The sequence below is a fragment of the Aethalodelphis obliquidens genome, unplaced genomic scaffold, assembly GCF_003676395.1.
Source record: "Aethalodelphis obliquidens isolate GAN/ISIS:26980383/991018 unplaced genomic scaffold, ASM367639v1 scaffold25, whole genome shotgun sequence".
In the NCBI taxonomy this organism is placed as follows: domain Eukaryota; kingdom Metazoa; phylum Chordata; class Mammalia; order Artiodactyla; family Delphinidae; genus Aethalodelphis; species Aethalodelphis obliquidens.
In genome coordinates, this window is record NW_020837969.1 from 8,205,237 (window position 1) to 8,220,694 (window position 15,458).

The 15,458-nt window shown below is 38.6% G+C and overlaps 1 protein-coding gene across 1 annotated transcript in view; it reads left to right on the plus strand.

The window, feature by feature from the left end:
• Window positions 1-15,458, plus strand: part of CSMD1 (CUB and Sushi multiple domains 1) — a 1,488,158-nt gene that overhangs the window by 62,082 nt on the left and 1,410,618 nt on the right. The window contains exons 2-3 of the mRNA XM_027123007.1: window positions 4,417-4,551; window positions 12,370-12,586. Of these exons, the coding sequence (XP_026978808.1) occupies window positions 4,417-4,551; window positions 12,370-12,586 (352 nt within the window). The remainder of the gene's footprint in view (window positions 1-4,416; window positions 4,552-12,369; window positions 12,587-15,458) is intronic.

Genomic DNA, 15,458 nt, shown 5'->3' on the forward strand with positions numbered 1-15,458 from the left:
TACTTAACAGGTATCACCGAATTGATTGTACAGCATCAAGGTTAAATTATATCAACATCTTAGATTTTAAATGCTCTATTTAAGGGAAACGTATTTTCCTACATTGTTTTACCACCATTACCTTGAGACTGATTTATACCTCTTTTAAATTCTCATGTATTAAAGCAGAAATACAGAATTACATTATTTCAAATTTGAGGAACAATTCAGTTCTATTGACCGATCATAATGTGTTTCATCACTGGGTATTTCATTAAAAGATAAAGCAATATCTGACGTACAATTAAGAGCGTTAGTTCTACAGTCCGTGGAGAGAGAATTATCTTAATTGACAATGCATGGTGTGCTTCTATGAGCAAAGTAGAGTTGAGTTCAAAGTAACTTGCAGTAGAGAAATGTAGATTTGAAGTTTCTGAGAGAAAAGACTCAAATTTAGATGGTAGCCTGTTTCAGACCAAAAGTCACCTATTGAAAGAGCATCAGTGTGAGATCTGGGAACCATGATAAAGTACAGTTTATTTGCTTGTTTGTTTGTGTTAATTTGGTTTGTTTTGTGATAAAACCAACTTCATCACTCAAAATCTAGAAAGTCAAATAATTTGGCAATGGCAATCCTAGTATTTTAAGTACCACATTGTGAGCTGAGGACCTCGTGGACGAGGCACCAGGCAGACACAGGTGCATATGAAGGCATCTCCTAAAATGCAACGTCTACCCAGGCCTTTAAAGGAAAGCAGGGCAGAGCCAGGTAAAGGGTGAGGTCCCACTCCTTACTTAACTTGTAAAATTCTCTTAAAATCAGGAGACTCTCCAGTGAACTATCCTTTTTGAAAACAGTACAGATCTTCCTCGACTTACGATAGGGTTACATCTCAGTATTACATCCCAATAAACCCATTGTAAGTTGAAAATAGCATAAATCGAAATGGACTTAATTCACTTACCCTACGGAACATCGTAGCTTAACCCAGCCTACCTTCAACGTGTTCAGAATACTTACATTAGCCTACCGTTGGGCAAAATCATCTACCACAAAGCCTGTTTTATAATAATGTGTTGAATACCTGATGTCATTTATCAAATACTGTACTGGAAGTGAAAAACAGAATAGTTGTCTGTCTCCAGGATAATTGTCTGTGTCTACAGGCGTGTTGGCTGTTTCCCCTTGTGACCTTGGGTTGAAGGGGATCAGGCCACCTATCACCAGCCTGGGGAAGAGATCAAAACTCGAAATCTGAAGTATGTTTTCTCCTTTGCTTTTGCACCATCATAAAGTCAAAATATTGTAAGTCAAATCATCATAAGTTGGGGGCCATCTGTAGTTGTCGTAGTCAGTTCAGGCTGCTACAACAAAATACCATAGACTGGGGGCTTATACACAGGAGAAATCTGTTTCTCACTTTTCTGGAGGCTAGAAGGCCAGGATCAAGGTGACAGCAGATTCAGTATCTGGGAGGATCCTCTTCTTGGAACATAGATGGCCATCTTCATGCTGTGTCCTCACATGGCAGAAGGGGTGAAGGAATTCTCTGAGGTCTCTTTCATAAGGACACTAATCCCATTCATGAAGGCTCCACCCTCTGAACTAGTCACCTCCCAAAGGTCCCACCTCCTAACACCATGACACCAATGGGGATTGGGTTTCAACATATGAATTTTGTGGGGACACAAGCATTCCGTCTGTAGCTACAGCAGCTATCCTTTTGCTTTCCAGCCTCTACCTCTGCTCAACCGTGCTTCATCTCTAATCACTACTACAATCTTGCAACATGGTATCATTCTCATCTCCCACCCATGGAAGCTGAGGCTACTATCAGCCAGGTGACTTGATCAATCCCCAGTGCTTCATGCTGGAAATTAATCCCATTTTTGTTTTGTTTGATCCACAGCCCAGTGCTTTTTTGACCCTACACTATGTACAGTGTTCTTCCAATTTATCTCTTCAGAGTGGATTGATATTGAATGACCTTATTACCATCAGTGCAAGAATTTCTCAGTTGGTGAACCTATTACAGTCCTAGAGTTAACTAAAAAACCCTCCCCTGGGTGCAATAGCTGAGGAAACAGCATTGACCTCACATCTAAGCAGTTCCAGGTCTGACTAACCACAGCCTTGCCTTATCCTGAATTATGACTCACTTCTAGAAAGGCAGAGATGCCAGTGTGTGAAGGAGGATCAAATAAGAGAAAAATTAGCTTCAAATAGAGCAGGGAATATGTGGTAGTAAATTTTTATTTCATTTTTTATTTTTTTTATTTATTGAAGTATGGTTGACTTACAATGTGTTAATTTATGATGTACAGCAAAGTGATTCAGTTATACATATATATATATTATTTTTCATATTCTTTCCCATATGGTTTATCACAGGATATTGAATGTAGTTCCCTTTGCTATACAGTGGGACCTTGTTGTTTATCCATTCTTTTTTTTAATTAATTTATTTATTTTTGGCTGCCTTCCGTCTTCATTGCAGTGGCTTCTCCTGTTGAAGAGCACAGGCTCCAGTAGTTGTGGCACGTGGGCTCAGTAGTTGTGGCTCGCAGGCTCTAAAGCACAGTCTCTGTAGTTGTGGCACACTGGCTTAGTTGCTCTGCGACATGTGGGATCTTCCTGGACCAGAGATCGAACCTGTGTTCCCTGCATTGGCAGGCGGATTCTTAACCACTGTGCCACCAGGGAAGTCCCATATCCATTCTATATGTAATAGTTTGCATCTTCGAACCCCAAATTCCCAATCCACTCCTCCCCAACCCGCCTCCTCCTTGGCAACCACAAGTCTGTTCTCTGTGTCTGTGAGTCTGTTTCTGTTTCATGGATGTGTTCATTCGTGTCATATTTTAGATTCCACATACAAGTGATATCGTATAGTATTTGTCTTTCTCTGTCTGACTTACTTCACTTAGTATGATAACCTCTAGTTCCATCCATGTTGCTGCAAATGGCATCATTTCATTCTTTTTTATGGCTGAGTAATATGCCATATATATACCACATCATCTTTTTCCATTCATCTGTTGAGGGACATTGAGGTTGTTTCCATGTCTTGGCTATTGTGAATAGTGCTGCTGTGAACATTGGGGTGCATGTATCTTTTTGAATTATAGTTTTGTCTGGTTATATGCACAGGAGTGGGATTGCTGGATCATGTGGCAATACTAATTTTAGTTTTTTGAGGAACCTCCATACTGTTTTCCATAGTGGCTGCACCAGTTTACATTTGAAGCAGGGAATATTTAAATTAGTCTTAGGAGCTCTTGCCAATCAGACTGCTCTATAGGACGGAGATGATAAAATCCCTTTTCTTGGAATTAGAATGATAACACTACACTCTGAATGTTCTAGGTAATCACTTGGCTGGAGAATATAAGGAAGTTTCCTTCTAGTACCACTACTTTATATTTTTACAGATTCTTTCCACATGAGTGTGCACATAGATTTATAACTCATAATTTACACCACCACCACCATTGTTTCCCACACATATACCCCAACTCACCCACATGCCTCCATAACTGAATACTGAGTGCCTTGTAGGAATAGGGTTATAAACAAGACCGACAACACCCTCCCTCTTGGAAGGTTTACGTATTTGTTACAGAGACAGGTAGACAACGAATAAAGAAGCAAACAAGATATTTTCACAGAATGATAAATGCCATCTGAAAACACAGCAGGGCATGGGCCAGTGAGCACAGATGGAGAGGGGCTACTGACCAGGACATGAGTGTCTGGGAAGAGCCCCCTGCACTGTGACCCACCGGAGGAGAGGTCAGATCCAGGGAGATCTGCGGGAAGAACATTTAGGGTAGATGGATTAGCACATGCAAAGGCCCTGCGGTGGGGACAGTCTTGGGGTGCTTGAGAAAGGGAAAGGTGTTAAGCAGACCAAGTCTGCACATGGTCACGATGACAAACTTTAGTACAATGATGAAAGATTGTACTCCATACTTACATAGTCTGGTGAAATCCCCTCTCTCTTTTATAAGTGGTAGAATTGGGTATTAATGGCTCATTGATGGTTCATCTGTAGTGTAAGGGCTGCCTGCATGGCCTTGCTCAGGGGCGGTGAAGTCATTAGGGAAGAACTGATTTTTTGGCACCATCTCAGGGACTAAGGTTTATGTGCCTCCGGCTTTTCTATTTTTCTTCTTTGCTCACATCGTGAGTAATCTCCCCTAAGTGCTGGAGATTAAAACTGAACCAAGCAGCCTCGGGCTGTCAGCTACAGTAGCTGATACAGTTGCTGCTGTGGGTACGCTGAGAAATTGAATGCTCTTAAAACTTCCTTTAGGGCACGCAGTTCCCGGAAAATGCCTGAAGACTTGTAATTTTGAAACACCTCCATCAAAGTCCTAGGAAGGGCACTTTACGTCATGATCCTTCTACAATTCATCCTTTCCCAAATAATGCAGACCCTGAAATAGCCAATGAAACCGTAGGAGATGAGGATGCCCGGAAGCTCAGCTTCTGTGCACCGGTGCCGGATCGAATCTCAAGAGACAGAGTTTTGGGTGAAGTAGGAGTGGAGAGCTTTACTGCTTTGCCAGGCAAAGGGGGCCACAGCAGGCTCTTGCCTCGAAAAGCTCTGTATCCCCAGAGGATTTGATGAGGGCTTTATGACCATGGTTCAAGGGCAGGGTCTCTCACAAGATCAGGGTGTGAGCAGGGCCTGTACCCCTTAATCTCATCTCAGGTAATGCTTCTCCTAATCTTGATGAGTTTCTCTGGTCCCTTTAGTCTTGCCTCAGGTGGTTTCTGGGCTGCTTCGGAGCTGTTCAAATCCTCCCTTTGGAACTCAGGGAAGGCTTGGAGTCTTGCCAACACAAAATGGGGGACAAAAGGGCCTCCTCACCTGGGAGTCCCACGGGCCCCGCCTGGTTTCATGAATGCAGAGCAGAGTTTAATGCGTATTTGATTCATTTACCGCTTCAAAAAAGTACTTATCTGATCAGAGAGACTTCTGCTGCCGTGAGTGAAATGCGAGGCCTCCTGATATTGGAAATTCTAATAAGCGTGTCATCATATTCCTTAGTCATGAAGGAAAATTAAAACAGCAAGTGAGGATCACAGTGCACCATTCTCTGTTACTTTTGAGTTACTGTGTTGTCACCCATCCAATAGGAGAAGGGAATTTTCGGTCTTGCAGCCAATCTACAGGTGTAGAGTATATTTCCCCCCAAATTCCAAAATAAGAGAAGCTTTCGAGGTCCATAATCTGGTTGTAAGAAAGTAATGAAAGTTGTATTTGCATAGAAACTTACATAATATATGAAAAATGTAAATTTTTATTTTTGCAGAATGGATGAAGGGAATGAATGGAGACAGCCACCAAGTATGATAAATATTAAAACAAAACAAAACAAACAAACAAAAAAACTTCCTGAATTGCCTTTTTCTCAAAATGAACCAGTGTGGTTATCTGAGCCTGTTGCAGACGGGACATAAACCTATTTATTTTCAATGTCCGCCTCCAAGGAGAGACAGGGGTGTGATGATAATACAGCTTTTGTTCACACTCTGTACACTCAAGTCTATTTACTCTTTTAGATGATATCAGGACGGAGAGTTAGAAGGCAACTATATATTTCTCAAATGTTGCCATCTCCAGATTATTCATCTGCGGTCCTGGCAATCATTTGTCACGTGACCTGCTTCCTTGTTGCTAGAATTCAGGACAGAGTGTCCTTTCCTGGTATGGCTGTCTTCACATACTGAATATTATAGACCATGATTTTCTGGAGTCACTGAACCAAACCACAGGTTAAAACATCCCAGATGGCAAAATGTTTGCTCTCAGAAAGGAGTTTTATACAGCAAAGGCACTACCTTATCACAAATCTTCATCTGAATACATATCCCAACAGCTAGCAAAACTGTTACAAATACTATAATGTAACTATAAGTATATGATAATAAATAAATAATTATTATAACAGCTTGCAAAAGCTAAGCTACTTCCTACCTTAAAGGCTGTGCAAGAATTAAACAAGATAGTAGGTGTCAGACGCTTGTATATGAGTTTACAAATATTATGTCGTCTACCTCTGTTACTTTCCAGGAATGGGTCAGCAGGTCCAGAATTGAGGGAAACAGCAGTTTCAACAGCTTGTGGAGTCAGGAAGGCATTTGTGTATATGTACGTTCATTCATCAAATGCTTACAGTGAATCAGGATGAATCATCTCAGCGAATACTCTCTTCTAGGAAGTGAAACGTGTGTGCTGAACCGTAGCACAATTCAGAGAGTAGGATCTGGGTGAGGCACAGACCCAAGTGTGGTGACCCTTCAGAGCAGAGGGGCTGTTGCATCTCAGGAGTGACCAGGGCAGGATGCTATTTGCTCAGCTGAGTGTTTCCAAGACTGACTTTCAATGCAGGGAACTGTCGTAGAGCACATTAGCCCTGCCTTTCCCAGAATGGGTTCCCCGGCCTCCAGCGCTGCACCTCATCTGACCGTCATGAGCTACACTGCTCTCAGGACTTGGGATTTTCCCTGCAGTCCCCTTGTTGAGGCCCAGGCGATCTTATGTAGCTTCTCAGAAAAAACAACAACGTCAACAACCAGCCAACCGACCGACGAAGCAAGACATACTACACCTGTAGTTCTTACTGTCTCCTGTTCAGTCCCTAGGACTGGCAAATGTAGAGTCACCCCGAAACAAATTGCTCACATATTATACATCAGGTAATATAGCACCGTTAAAGTGTAGATTGGAAAAAACGTTGAATAATAATAATTCAGTAATAATAAAAAACATTCAACAATAATTATTGTTGGTAACGGGATGGTGAGTGACTTCCATATATACTGATATATATATATATTTTGAAATATTCTTGAAATATAGTTGATTTACAATGTGTTAGTGTCAATGTACAGCAAAGTGATTCCATTATACATATATATATATATATTTTTTACATTCTCTTCCATTATTGTTTATTATTTGTAACCTATAATTATAGGTATTATATGTATAGGTGTAGATACATATATACTTGCTTTTTTTCCTGTTGACACTGATATTTGATTTCAAGGTAACTTCTAGCATCAGTGCCTTAAGGACAGTTTCTTAAAGAATAGTAGTAACTGAGTTTTCCATCCTGGAACAAACAACATAATTTTCATTAAGAGATTAAAATTATCATTGCAAATTGCTGATTATTTCATTGCCCTTAGGAAATATAATTCACAAATGTACTTACAGTAGATTTCTATTATGCAATATATAAATGTATGATTACATTTACAATATTTAAAAGCTTGGCCATTAACATTGTTTTCCAGTTAAAATAATCTGCTTATTTGAGGCTGTTTAAGGCCAACATTGAAATCAAGCATAGATGTCAGCGATTTAATAAGAAAAGATTTGTAGAATATTTGAGAGTTCTCCGTAGCAGGCAAGTGCCCAATGGAGTATAAGAACCAAGGTGGAAAGTCATATAAGGAAGGTAGGATGAAAACTCTTCTGGGAACCCACAACCTTGGTGTTTGTGGATGGTGGGACAATTGGCAAGTCCCATACTCCATCTTTATGTGAAAGTGCATATAAGTTCTGAAAATGTATACATATGACATATATAATCTGTGTACCTTCATCTGTGGCTTTATTTTATTCAGTGAAAAGTATGTCTTTCCATTGAAGCAATCTTTATGTCAGGTAGACATTAACATGATACCTGTATTAGTTCTGGTACCAGTTGAAGAATGTAAGCTATACATTATTTGCATTTGTTAATTATAATGACTTTCCATCCTCGGATGTCCATTTGGAGAATAATTTTAGTTTAATTATCCATTGTGGCAGCCATTATTTTTGTGGGTATGTAGGAAGCATGACCCTTAGTTAGATCCCAAAGATGCTGAGATCACAGCTTTAAAGTAATTGTTATAAGGAGGTGTCCTTCAATTCAATACTAGTATGGATTTTGAATTAATGCCACTTACTCTGAGGAACTCTAGTCGATACCACTGTAGTACTATTGCTTAGACAAATAATTATTTTCATCGACTTTTTTAAGGAAAAGTCGAGATATTTACATGGGTCGGGAGATACTGACTAAATTGCAGGCAAATTCGAAGTTCCCTCGTAGCATCAAAAGTTTTGTGGAGTCCACAGGGAGATCAGCTCGGTGCTTTGTGACCACCTAGAGGAGTGGGATAGGGAGGGGGGGAGGGAGACACAAGAGGGAGGAGATATGGGGATATATGTATACATATAGCTGATTCACTTTGTTAGAAAGCAGAAACTAACACACCATCGTAAAGCAATTATACTCCAATAAAGATGTTAAAAAAGAGTGTGGAATGAACAAAAGTTACAAAATGGGGTTGTTACTTCCACAAAGAAAGACCAAATAAATTGGGTTCTTTTGTTTTTTTGTTTTTTGTTTTTCTTTAGCACAAAATGCTATTCCCTTACAGCTCCAGGACAGGCCCTGGCCTGGGGTGGGTGTGTGGGGTAGTAGTCAGGGCTGGAGATTTTATGATCCCTTCGCCTCTTTCCAATTTTAGAAAAATCCCCTCTGATTCTAAGTCTCCAGCTACCTCTAGTTATTGTTTTTCTATTGTGTTGCCTTTTTCTTGTTGATCTGTGCGGTTTATTCATTAGATGGTGAATAGGTCATTGGATGAATACATGGATTGGAAATACATCCAATTTAAAAAATTTGTTTTGAATTTCCTTCTCATGTTTTCCTTTTATGATTATTACTTTTTGTGTGCTATTTAAGAAATCTTTGCCTACCACACTGTTGTGAAGATTCTTTTTTTTAATGTTTCTTTTGGAAGCATTACTGTTTCACAGTTTACATTTAGATCTGTAACCCATTTGGGACCGATGTTTGTGTATATTGTGCGGTGGGTATCAAGATTTATTTCTCCCGTTTGGTTGTCCAATTGGCCCAGCACCATCTACTGAAAAGACCATCTTTCTCCCCAAGCCCTGCAGCACCACTTCTGTCATAAATCTAGTGTCTGTATCTCTGTGGGTTTGGGGACTTTCTCTTTTGTTCCACTGGCTCTTTATCTTGGTTGGCACAATTAAACACCGTTCAGATTATTGTAGCTTTATAATAAAACGTGACATTCAGTAGCATAAGATCTCTGGTATTGTCTTGGAAATTCTCAGCCCAGACCAACTACATTAGACGTTATCTCCATCTCTTTGAAAATTCCTCAGTTGTTTGCAATGTGCAGTCCAGCTTGACAGTCACTCATCCAAGAACCTTTGAGCACTTCCCTGAGTTTGTAACGGGCCCCCGGAAAAGTCTATCTCTGGATCAAATGTGACTCATTCTGCAAAATACCCTGTAATAATTGGTACCGAAATGCAGCCTAAGTGTTCTTCCTTGAAGAAAAAATCGTAATATCTGATAATTTGGTTCACCATGATGGGTCTGTAATAGTAACTACTTTCCAGTGGACACTTTTTCTGTTGAATTTATTTTTCTTTCCTCCAATTTATGATCAAGTCTTCACTCTTTGATTTACCGTGAAGCACGTATTGCTAGATAAGCCAGAAAAGCTATTTTCTTTAAAGACCTGTCAAAACCCCACAGCTTTAATATCTACTTGTTACAGTGTTATTGTTAGATTTAAAGTTAGTGGAAAATGGGCTTCTTATTAGTTCTTTGGTTTTAAACTCATAAATCCCTTTCATTAATTTTTTTTTAAGACTTAGCAAACTCCCACAAGCATTTGATACCATTACTGTGAAAGATTTGAGCTCACTGAGAGCTACTATGGTGAATATTTTTTTAAGTGTAAAATGTAGTTGGAAATAATTTTGTTTGTCGCTCAACAATAAAAGCTAGGATAATACTTGTATTCAAGGGCTTCTACTAATTGCAGTAATCTGAGTGTGCCCAGATTTTTCTTAATATTGTTTCTTAATATTCTTAGTGTCAAAACATTTAAATACATCTAAACATCTTGGTGGAAATTGGCCAGATTAAGAAGGAAAGAAACACTGCAAGCCATTTGCAGAGGCTACTTAAGAGCTAACCTCAGACAAACTCAACGTTGGAACGATTTGATAGGAGTTATTTTGTTCCCTCACATGTCCGTAATAGTTATGGTTAAGATGATTAAAATGCGTTATTAGGGAAGTTCAGATAATCCACCCGTCCTGCTCTTAGCCTCTGCTCTTTTTCATCCAGTCTGGCTGAGCCATAGTCGTGGAAGACACACTTTGGGGTCATGCACAGAAAACATATAAACAACTACAGGAACCACTTAGGATGTCTCTGAAGGCTTATATAGAGGAGTGGTTATGTGGGAAGGGAAGTTGGGAGGAACAGGTGAGGAGGAAACCAGGGAGCAAGATTAGTGGATAGATGGACCTGGAGTCTGTCCTACAGAGTGAAGGAAATCAGAAAGAGAAAGACAAATACCGTATGCTAACACATATATATGGAATCTAAGAAAAAAAAAACTGTCATGAAGAACCTAGGGGTAAGATGGGAATAAAGACACAGACCTACTAGAGAATGGACTTGAGGATATGAGGAGGGGAAGGGTAAGCTGTGACAAAGCGAGAGTGGCATGGACATATATACACTACCAAACGTAAGGTAGATAGCTAGTGGGAAGCAGCCGCATAGCACAGGGAGATCAGCTCGGTGCTTTGTGACCACCTAGAGGGGTGGGATAGGGAGGGTGGGAGGGAGACACAAGAGGGAGGGGATATGGGGATATATGTATATGTATAGCTTAAGGGGCTCAGTCCCCAAGACTGCCCTTCACTTCAGAGGCCAATCGAAAGCCCAGGTTCTTACCTGTACTTCCAACCCACTGGCTATAAATCAGAGGTTCCCAGGCCTCCCTCCTCGCGTTCGATTAATTTGCTACAGCAGCTCACAGAATTCAGGAAATCGGTTTATTCATTAGATTACTGGTTTATTAAAGGATAGGAGTCAACAGCCAGATGAAGAATTGCCCAGGGCAAGGCATGGGGAAGGGGTGCTGAGCCTTCTCTGCCTTCTCTGAGCTCACCGGTCTCCCAGTATTTCCAGGTGTTCACCAACCTGGAAGCTCTCTGAACCCCGTTTTTTGAGGTCTTTGATGAAGCTTCATTACACAAGCATGACTGATCAAATCATTGGCCATTGGGATTGATTCAACCTCCAGCCCCTCCCCCCTTCCCTCTAAAAGTCAGGAGGTTGGGACTGAAAGTTGCAACCCTCTAATCACGTGGTGATGTTCTCCTGGCAACCAGCCCCATCCCTAGGTGTGGTCCAAAATGTGCTCCATTAACATAACAAAACACCACCACCCCCTTCATTTAGGAAATTCCAAGAGATTAAGGAGCTCTGTGCCAGAGGGGACAAAACCAAATAAATATCTCTTAGTTTAATCACAACATCAAATATGTAGCTCTTGAACATTAGAGCTATCATAATTCCTCCTCTCTAAGAGAATCAAGAATAAGACGGGTGAGCGAAGTGTGGGTTACCCTACAAACCTGAGTAAGGAAACCTAAACTCACCCGTTCCTGATTCTGAGCCTTTTCTTCAGTGGAGCCCATCATTTCAACAAACAGCTCCCTTCTCTGTCATCCAGTAAATCCCACCAGATAAACAGGAAGACATCCATAGAGGGGAGGGCCCTTATTTTGCTGGTCGGCTTGCTCCTTCATTTCTGCATAATTTAATTTCTCCTAACACCTTTTGTTTTCAACTGGGTAAGATTCCCCGTGGTCTCATTTTATTCTTTGGCTTTGTGGGACTTTAACCAATGTGGGTGCAAATAGTTTGAAGTTTGAGCATGGTTTTTACCTAACTCTTCATAGTACGTACCTCAGATCGCACTCATTTAGATATATTCATCTGTGTATGTATTTAGAGAGTGATTTAATGTTTTTTTTTATCTGTCAATTTAATTTCCCCAGCAAGGATCTTGTGGGCAGTGTTTCCTCATGATAATGTGCAGACAGTTGGCACCAACTTTGTTTCACAAATGTGGCAGTCTGATATGGCTGAAGATGTAAAAAAAATTTCCCCAAATTTGTAATATGAGTACCCAAATGTATATTTCCTTCTCTTTTTTTTTTTTAGGGAGGAGTTATTCTCTATCTTTTAACACTGGAGAACACCACTACAATTTATCATTCAGTATTTGTGCATGAAGGCTCACACAATAAGTCATTATAAAAATTGGCCAAGGAGTTCCCTGGTGGCCTAGTGGTTAGGATTCTGGGCTTTCAATTCTAGTGGCTTGGCTTCGATCCCTGGTCGGGGAAATAAGATCCTGCAAGCCATATGGTGTGGCCAAAAAAACAATTACCAAATGGTTGGAAAATTTTTAAAAGAATATACTAAAGATAGGCCAAACTTATATGCTTTTTGGTGTGTTTTCTTTTTCAGGTCAGAACTGTGGAGGCTTAGTCCAGGGTCCCAATGGCACCATTGAGAGTCCAGGGTTTCCCCATGGTTACCCAAACTATGCTAACTGCACCTGGATTATCATCACGGGAGAACGCAATCGGATACAATTGTCATTCCACACCTTTGCTCTTGAAGAAGATTTTGATATTTTATCGGTGTATGATGGACAGCTCCAACAAGGGAATTTGAAAGTGAGGTAAAGTGTTGGCTCTTCCTGTAATAGATGAGGTTTGACATACTCAGATTGTGAAACTTAATTGGGATTAACACTTGAATTTAATTTTCAGAAAAGAACATTTTAGTTACTATAAAGAAAAATTAAAGACTGGAGCTTTGTGCATACTTCTTTCAATCCCTAAGAACGTAACTTCTTATTGAAAGCAATCACTGCCTTCGTTAATACATATCAGATTGTTCAAGATCTGTAAAACTGTTGCCAAGGTAATTTAAGTTATGATACACCATTGTTTTTAGGCAACTGTGGATTTGAGAGAAAAAGCACAAAGTGAGCACAATTTAAAGAACAACAAAAGGAACCTTGATATTGTCAGAGAATATATTCAATACAAAGAACATAGGAGGTGGGTGGAGTAAAAACATGAAAGAACATTGTACTCTTTGGAGAATTTTTGGTTCGCACCATCCTAGAATATTCCACCCCTCATTAGCTTTCTCTTTGAATCTATGATTTTTTACCATGAAGAAAGAAAAATATTTTCTGGGATGATTTTACGTTATATTTTTCATTTATCACCAAGAAAAAAAAATTGTACCTGTACAAATATAGTCATCTTTTTTTTTGTTAAATTTTGGCCAAGAATGAGGAATATCCCTTTCAAAGAAATTGGAATTTCTTAGCCAAACTGATGAACATATTTAAATATATACATATATGGCAAATAAGACTTTATCCTCTGGTTTTAAAATTCTACATTAGAGATTAAGTTTGTTGAATATAGGGTCTTGTAGAAAAACTGACAGTAGGCGGAAGGAATTGTGCTGCTTAGATAAGTAAAATGGCATTCATGCTAATCTTAGCAGTAATATACAAAAATGATATACTTTATTTACAATTTTGTGAATTGAGAAAAATCTCTGGCTATAAAAATGCATAATTGTATTTTTACATCTAGTTAATAGATTAATACTATATATATTAGTATATATTAGTATGTATATAATATATTAATAAATATATAATATTAATATATATAAATATCGATATATATTAACTATATAGTCAATATGTTAAGTATAGAATATGAATATATTTCAAATATTTTATTTTCTTTTCTTTATGCATTTTCAAATATAAAATACCTTGTAGTTTTTTCTGAGTCGTCTCCAATGTTACTGTCTGTTTTTAGAAACACTTTTCCAGTTGCCCTTTCTGAGACATATTGCATACAGCTACCTCCTTTATGGATTTGTTAGGTAAACTTTCTTTCTTCCTGTCTGACATGTGTGGGCCAACATTTGGATGTTTGGACAAAGTATCCATATTTGCACTCCTTGCTAATTTGATGCAAAATGCCTTAACCTCTTTCATGCTCTTCTAACTATTACTAACTTTTCATCCACACAAAAGATTCTACTAGGGAATAGTGCTGTTTTGTAATAATAGAAAGCATTGTGACAAAAAATAGAGAATCTAGTTTACTCAAATATTAAGTCATATGCCTCTGTGTTAAAAAGTAACTCATTCTCTTTCAATGAAAGACAAATGCCTATTGCATATGAAAGTAAAAAATATTGCTCTGTGAGGAAGAGCGCTGAGCTCCCACAAGAAAACTTTCCCAGGAGCCGTCAGAAATGCAACCAGATTGATCATCTGTTGGATATGGTTTGTAATTTACTGTCCAGCTGTAAAGCGCTCATGTTCGGAGGGGAAAACTACAAATGATCTTCAAATCTATTATTTTGAAGTATTTTTGGTCATATTTATGTACCTTTCTAGGTTCAGGCATTATTTGGGCGGGGCGGGGGAAGAGGAGTGTTTCCAAAGTAATTAAACGCATATTGCTTATAAAATTTTAAAAAATTTCTGTCAATATTTCCATTCCCTATAACTCTATTATAATTGCTATAATTCTATCCTATTCTAAAGGAAACCTGTCTTAAATGTTAATTTACTCAACTACCTGTCTTTGGACAATTTAGTATTCTCTTATGTTCTTAAGTTGACATTATGATCACTTTATAGGTTAATAACTATAAAGTTTAGAAAACAGCATACCTGTCATCTTCAGTATTATAACAGGATCAGCAGTAGAAATATTAAGGTTAGAACAGTTAGACTCATTGTATTTTATCCTGAGGTACTTGTGAGTAGTATATAAATTAATAGCTGTGACTCAGAAAGCTTCATCAACATTGTTGAGTTATATGTATGTTTACTCACTTAGATTTTTTAATATATTTTTAACAGCTTCATTTTTTTTAAATTCATTTATTTTATTTATTTATTTTTTAAATTTTTTAATTTTTTTTTTTTTTTTGGCTGCGTTGGGTCTTCGTTGCTGCGCCTGCGTGCCAGGTGTCCTAACAAATTGGCAAAACATATCAGAAGCAGAATTCCAGTAATGACTGCCAAGCAGTATAGGTCTCTACAATTATAAAATTTGAATAAAGAATGATGTGAAATAGGAAAATAAATAATGTTGTGAAATAGGAAATTTCCTCATTATTAGGGCAAATGTGTGAGCAGGTTGCAACATTTCAACATTAGGTGATGGGCAAAATCGTTATAAATAGTATTGAAATCTAATTAACAGGGTTGAGGTGGAGACTCTAATGCTGTTTGTTTCCCATTATATCTTGGAACAGTTGTTATTTCTCAAATACGATTAACTCACAGCACTTAAAGCAGCTCTGGAATTCAAACGAAGGGACTTTTGTGAGAGGATTGATGTGTGAGCTGCTGATTCACTGAGTTGTCAGGAAAGTTATCGCTTAGAGCTTTCGTGGTCTGTAGTTGTTTTACTTCTGTACAAACGCTGTTTTTATCAGCTCAAAATGTGCACTAACAAAAAAACAAACATATTAGCAACTTGATCATTTTATATAAA